We start from the raw sequence: 7,072 nt of genomic DNA on the forward strand, positions 1-7,072 counted from the left end.
GGTAACAAAAAGAGAGAAGGAGTGACTATATTTGTATCAGACAAAGTAGACTCTCAGTCAAAAGCTGTCACAAGAGACAAAAAAGCATTTTTACAATGATAAAATATCAACCCCCCAGTGGGATATAAGAGTCATAACTATGTACACACCCAACATTAAAGAACCTAGATATATAAAGCAAACACTGACAACACTGAAGAGAGAAATAGAAGAAATACCACAATAGCAGGAGATTTCAATACTTCACTTTCAACTGTGGACAGAACATCCAGACAGACGATCAATAGGAAAAAGAGGATGGGAGTAACGCTATAGACCAAATGGACCTAGCACACATACACAGACCATTCCACCCAATAGCAGAATACGTGTCCTTCTCAAGGGCAAATTGAACATTCTCCAGAATAAATCACATGTTAAATCACTATCTTTGTCTGTTCAGACTACTATAACAAAATATCACAAACTAGAGAGCATATAAACAACAGAAGCTTACTTCTCACAATTTTGGAGTCTGAAAAGTCCAGAAGTCCACCTATGCCCTCTGGTTCATAGATAATGCTTTCTCACTGTGACTTCAGATGGTGGAAAGGGAAAGGAAGCTCTCTGGGGCCTCTTTTATAAGGGTACTAATCTATTCAAGAGGGCTCTTAAACGCTGAGATCATGGCAGCCACGAAAAGAGTCTACAAATTTAAGAAAACTGAAATCATACCAAGTATCTTTTCTGCCCATCATTGAATGAAACTAGAAATCAATAGCAGGAGGAAAACTAGAAATTTCACAAATATGTAAAAATTAAAAACATATTCTTTTTTAAAAAAATTTTTGGTTGGTTGAAAACAACATACTCTTGAATGACAATTGGCTCAAGGAATAATTGAAAAAGGAAATTTGAAAATATCTAAAGACAAATGAAAGTGAATACACAACATACCACAAAAGATAAGGGATGCAGCCAAAGCAGAACTAACCGTAAAGTTCATAGAGATAAATCTGTACATTAAAAAAGATCTCAACAACCTAACTTTACACCTCAAAGAACTAGGAAGAACAAACTAAATTAGCAATGGAAGAAAAAGATAACAGTTAGAGCAGGGAAAAAAGCAAAATAGAAAATAAAAAACTTAATGAAACAAAGAATTCATTTTTGAAAAGGTAAATAAAATTGACAGACACTTAGCTAGACTAATTAAGAAAAATAGGAGGGAAGACTCAAATAAAACCAGAAATAAAAGAAGAGATATTGCAACTGCTACCATGAAAATAAAAGGTACCACAAGAGACTACAATGAACAATTGTACGACAATAAACTGAAGAAATTGATACATTCCCAGAAACTTACAACATACCAAGACTAAATCATGAAGAAATAGAAAGTCTGAACAAACATACAACTATTACAGAGATTAAATATGTAATCAAAAACCTTTCAAACAAAGAAAAGCCCAGAACCACAGAACCAGACAACTTCATTGGTGGATTCTATGAAATGTTGTTTTTTTGAGTTAACACCAATCTTTCTCAAATACTTATAAAATAATTAAAGAAACATTTCCAAACTCGTTTTATAAGGCCAGCATCACCAATGCCAAAGCCACACAAAGATATCAAAAGAAAAGAAAACTACAGGCCAGTTTCTGTGATGAAGATATGCAAAAAAAAAAAGCTAGCAAACTAACTCCAACTGCGCATTAAAGGAACCATATAACATCTGGGCACAGTGGCTCATGCCTGTAATCCCAACATTTTGGGAGGCTGAGGCAGGTGGATCACCTGAGATCAGGAGTTCGAGACCAGCCTGGCCAACATGGTAAATACCACCTCTACTAAAAATACAAAAATTAGCTGAGCGTGGTGGCAGGTGCCTGTAATCCCAGCTACTCAGGAGGCTGAGGCAGGAGAATCGCTTGAACCTCACTGCAGAGGTTGCAGTGAGTTGAGATCTCACCACTGCATTCCAACCTGAGTGAGAGAGTGAGACTATGTGTCAAAAAACGACAAAAAGAAAAGAAAGAAGAAGAATCATACATCATGACCGACTGGGATTTATCCCTGGGATACATGACAGTTCAACATATGAAAATCAATTAATGTGAAATACTACATCAACTAAAGAAAGGATAAAAATTTTGTGATAATCTCAATAAATTCAGAAAAAGCAACTGACAAAATTCTATCCTCTTTCATGATAAAACACTGGCAACAAACTAGGAATACAAGGAAACTGCCTAAAAATAATAAGGCCATAATTGAAAAACCCACAGCTAACTTCATATTCAATGGCAAAATCTAAAAACTTTTTCTCTGAGATCAGGAAAAGGCAAGAATGCTCACTTTTGCTATTTCTATGTAACATAATTCTGAAAGTCCTCGCCAGAGTAATTAGTCAAGAAAAAGAAATAAATGTCACACATATCAGGAAGTAAGAAGTAAACTTGTCCCTATTTGAAGACGACATGATTTTATATACAGGAAATTCTAAAATATTATATTTTAAAACTGTTAGCAGTAATAAACAATTCAGTAAAGTTGTAGAATACAAAGTCAACCTAAAAAATCAGTTGCATTTTTGTATAGTAACAGCAAATTAGCTGAAAAAGAAATTAGGAAACAACCCATTAGAGCAGGAAAATGAATAAAAGATCTTGGAATAAAACTAGCAAAGGACGTGAAAGACTTGTATACTGAAAACTACAAACCATTAATGAAAGAAGTTGAATAAGACACAAATGAAAACACATTTGTGTTCATTTTTTGGAAAACTAAATATTGTTAAAATGTTCATACTACCTAAAGTGATCTAAAGATTCAATGTAATTCCTATCAAAATCTTGATGACTTATTTTTACAAAAAAAAAAAATCTATAATTTACATGGAATCACAAAAGACCACAAATAGCCAAAGCTATCTTGACAAAGAAGAACAAATCTGGAGGCATCACACTTCCTGATTTCAAAATATATTACAAAGGCACAGTAATCCAAACAATATGGTGCCGGCATTATTACAGATGTATAGATTGGTGGAATACAATAGAGATAGCTGAGAAACAAATCCATGCATATAAAGTCAACTGATCTTTGACAAGAGTGTCAAGAATATACAATGAAGAAAAGATAATCTCTTCAACAAATTGTGTTTGGAAGAAGATATCCACATGCAAACGAGTTAAATTGGACCCTTCTCTTACAATATACACAACAAACAATTAAAAATGGATTAAAAACCTAAATGTAAGAATCAAAACAGTTAAAAATTCTAGAAGAAAACATAGGGGAAAACTTTATGACATTGATTTTGACAATGATTTCACGGAAATAACAGCAAAAGTCCATGCAGCAAAAACAAACAAATGGGACACTACATCAGACTAAAAAGCTTCTGTCCAGCAAAGTAAACAATCAAAGTAAAAATACAGTGTAGATATTGGGAGAGAAGGTTAGCAAAACATATATTAGCAAACTATATAAACCCCATATCCAGATAAAGAGTTCATCTTCAAAATATCAAAGGAAATTTTACTCAATAGAACAATAAAATAAGACCCAAATTACCTGATTAAAAAAATGAGTGAAACACTTGATTAGATTTTTTCGAAGACATAGCCAATACGTGTATGAAAAAAATACTTAATGTCAATAATCATCTTGAAAATGCAAATCAAACAACAATAAAATAATCACCTCACACCTCTCAAGATAGCTATTCTGAAAAGAAACCCGAGATAACAAGTTTTAGTGAGGTTGTGGAGAAAAGGTATAGCCACTATGGAAAACAGTATCAAAATTCCTCAAAGATTAAAAAAATTTTAAAAACTACCGTTATGATCCAGTGATATCGCTTCTGAGTATTTATCCAAAAGGATTGAAATCACGATCTTGAACTGATATGTGCATACCAATGTTCACTGCAGCACTATTCACAATAGCCAAGTTGTGAACGTAAATATGTAAAGAAAAAATGTTTTGTGCTATTACAACCTGAAGCTTAATAAGAAATGGAGATGCAGTTAAAGCATTGATCAGTCACAAATGTATTTCATTTCTAAAATTTGATTTGGAAATCTCTATTTTAAGCATAACTCTCCAGGCATGCTTTCTAAATCAGTGAAGATGCTCAGTTTTTACTGCTCAAGGTCGGCAGTGTTGATTGATCACACATGGGATGTGTAGGGTAAGTGGGTGTAGCTACATTTGTGTCTAGGTGTGGAGTGTCTGCCTTGGTTTTTGAGATTCCTTGATAAAATTCCTTCCAAAGTTTTCACTGGTGTGTTGTGTGAGGAGAACATTGACAACTGTGACCCCGATCCTTGCCACCATGGCCAGTGTCAGGATGGTATTGATTCCTACACCTGCATCTGCAGTCCCGGGTACATGGGCACAATCTGCAGTGACCAGATTGATGAATGTTACAGCAACCCTTGCCTGAATGATGGTCGCTGCATCGACCTGGCCAATGGCTACCAGTGTAATTGCCAGCCAGGCACGTCAGGTAAGCCCACTCCATTTATGTTTGGTATGAGTTTTTCACTGTTTCTCAAATCAATTTACGAAGATGTTTCAGACTGTTGGCATATGCTCAGATACCTAAAACACAGTCCTGATTCTGAGAAGCACAGCCAAAGCCACAAGCATAAATGTCCCAAGGCAGGTGGCCCTAGTCAGTGGAGAGGTCGGAGACAATAGCTTTGCCAATCTGAATGATTTTGTGTGTGTGTGTGTTTTGTTAAATAGAGGAACATCACTTCAAAAATCAAAATGATTTAAAATTGAAAACACTCTTATTTGTGGCTAAATTATCTTTTTTTATTTAAGTTCCACCCCACCCAGATTAATAAATCCCTGCCTCCCTCCCTTCCTTCCTTCTTTTTTTCTTCCTCCCTTTTTTTAGTGTATTTTCTCTTTCACAGGTCAGTNCTGAGTGTCACCTGGTCATTGCAGTTACCTGTTGGGGAGAATAATAAAGCATAGGCCTATTGACCCATTGGCATAAGCCCTGCCAGTAAGCGAAACTACCCCTCCCTGGACATCATTCTTATAGTGAAGGAAGGTGCGAGATAATCCTTCAACTCATGTTATCACTGTCCCTTTTCGAGGTTTTACTGGGCCAGTTTGCCAGATTGATATTGATGACTGTTCCAGTACTCCATGTCTGAATGGGGCAAAGTGTATTGATCACCCGAATGGCTATGAATGCCAGTGTGCCACAGGTAAGACTCTTCTCACTTTTCATCTCCTTGGTAGGTCTATCTGAACAAAATAGGGTGATTGTCCCTGTCCTCTGCTAGCCACTCGACCAGGCCAGTCCACTCTCAGGGGCTACTCCGAGTTTAGAAAGAGCTGCTTCAAGCAAAGTTTTTGTTGCTCTCACTCTTTTTCTGCAGTACCTGCCTCCTCCACCACAATAGTGGTCTGGCCCAGATATTTCCATTTGGTATCCATGTCTTTCTGGGACAGATTTTGGCAGCAGTAAGTTTCCAGCTGGCTAGATTTACTCATTTAGGAAAGAGAAGAATTCCAGTTGAAAGCTATTTTCATTGGAGCTTCTCAGCAGGAGTCCTGGCTCTGTGTTTCATAAAGCAAGTGACTGAAAGGAGGCCCAGAAATTTAAAGGCTGAATGTGTACAAGTGCAGGGGTATTCTGCATAAAAGACTCCAAATCATATTGAGTATCAAGTGTATAAATGACAGGAGAGAGAGCTCTAACTGGGAAAGTTTGGGTCCTCTTTGTGGACTTCTGCAACTAGAGTTGAAAATGATCTGTGCACAAATATTCTGCATTTCTGGGTTTGTAATCACATTTTTCACTTGGGATTGGATTTCAGTAAGCCAGATGTTCCCTATTACACATTTCCTTTTACACAGGCCAGTATTATATAGAAAGGCTAGAAATTATTAGAAGTGAACTTCTTTATTATCTGACTGCTTGAGAAAGAAGTTATTTATATAATTCAAGACATTATTTTAGAGAATGGAGTCTTAAAGATTACAGGCGTCATGCATATAATTTCTTTCTGATTACAGAAAAGCAAGTTTAGTTGTGAAAATTAGTACAGAAAGTTAATATTTCAATTATTAGACCTACTTAGGTTAGGACAACTCAGATGAGCCACTTTCTTTTTGCAAATAGTTGCCACTTGTCAGAGAATCCAGATTTTGTCTTCCCCTGGCCAGATTCTTCTTGTAGAGGATAAGTTTCAAAGAGATTAAAAACCTTTAGCTCAGGTTTAAAAGTGGGGAGAGGCCTCCTGGAGCCTTTTAAGGAAAGGTATAATGTTTGTCATCTATTTAAGCCTTGAAGAAAGAAACTCTTGCTTGTCTCTTTTTCTTTTAAATGTTCATAACAGGTTCATTCATTGTATTCAACCAGTATTTATTTAAAACTACTATATATGCATAGTACTCTCAGAAGAGTTGAGAGAAGTAAAATAAAGTTCTCTGACCTTCAAAGTCAGAATTGGGAACATAAGATACATGAAATCATTAACCTGTATATTGGGCTTGGGAAGAAAGAAATACAAAGATAAATATATAAAGGAAAAATGTTTTGAGGTATTACAGCCTGAAGCCTAATAAGAAATGAAGATGCAGTTAAGGCATCTCTGCAGTGAAACTATTGATCAGTTGCAAAGCTATTTCAATTCTAAAATTCGATTTGGAAATCTTTAAGATCCACTCTCCAGGCATGCTTTCTAAATCAATGCAGATAGTAATTTTCTACCGCTCAAGGCCAGCTGTATTAATTGATCACACATGGAATGTGTAGAGTAAATAGATGTAGCTACACTTGTGTTCAGGTGAATCTGCCTTGGTTTTTGAGAATCCTTGATAAAATTATTTCTAAAGGTTTCACTGGTGTGTTGTGTGAGGAGAACATTGACAACTGTGACCCCGATCCTTGCCACCATGGCCAGTGTCAGGATGGTATTGATTCCTACACCTGCATCTGCAGTCCCGGGTACATGGGCACCATCTGCAGTGACCAGATTGATGAATGTTACAGCAACCCTTGCCTGAATGATGGTCGCTGCATCGACCTGGTCAATGGCTACCAGTGTAACTGCCAGCC

At 36.4% G+C, this 7,072-nt stretch overlaps 1 protein-coding gene across 1 annotated transcript in view; it reads left to right on the forward strand.

Moving 5' to 3' along the window:
- The window catches only part of LOC108297870 (neurogenic locus notch homolog protein 2-like), a 31,805-nt gene that overhangs the window by 22,817 nt on the left and 1,916 nt on the right, over positions 1–7,072 (forward strand). Inside the window, exons 3-5 of the mRNA XM_037735593.1 lie at positions 4,262–4,495; positions 5,046–5,213; positions 6,850–7,069. Coding sequence (XP_037591521.1) covers positions 4,262–4,495; positions 5,046–5,213; positions 6,850–7,069 — 622 coding nt within the window. The remainder of the gene's footprint in view (positions 1–4,261; positions 4,496–5,045; positions 5,214–6,849; positions 7,070–7,072) is intronic.

This window comes from Cebus imitator, unplaced genomic scaffold (genome assembly GCF_001604975.1).
Source record: "Cebus imitator isolate Cc_AM_T3 unplaced genomic scaffold, Cebus_imitator-1.0 Scaffold852, whole genome shotgun sequence".
Classification (NCBI taxonomy): Eukaryota; Metazoa; Chordata; class Mammalia; order Primates; family Cebidae; genus Cebus; species Cebus imitator.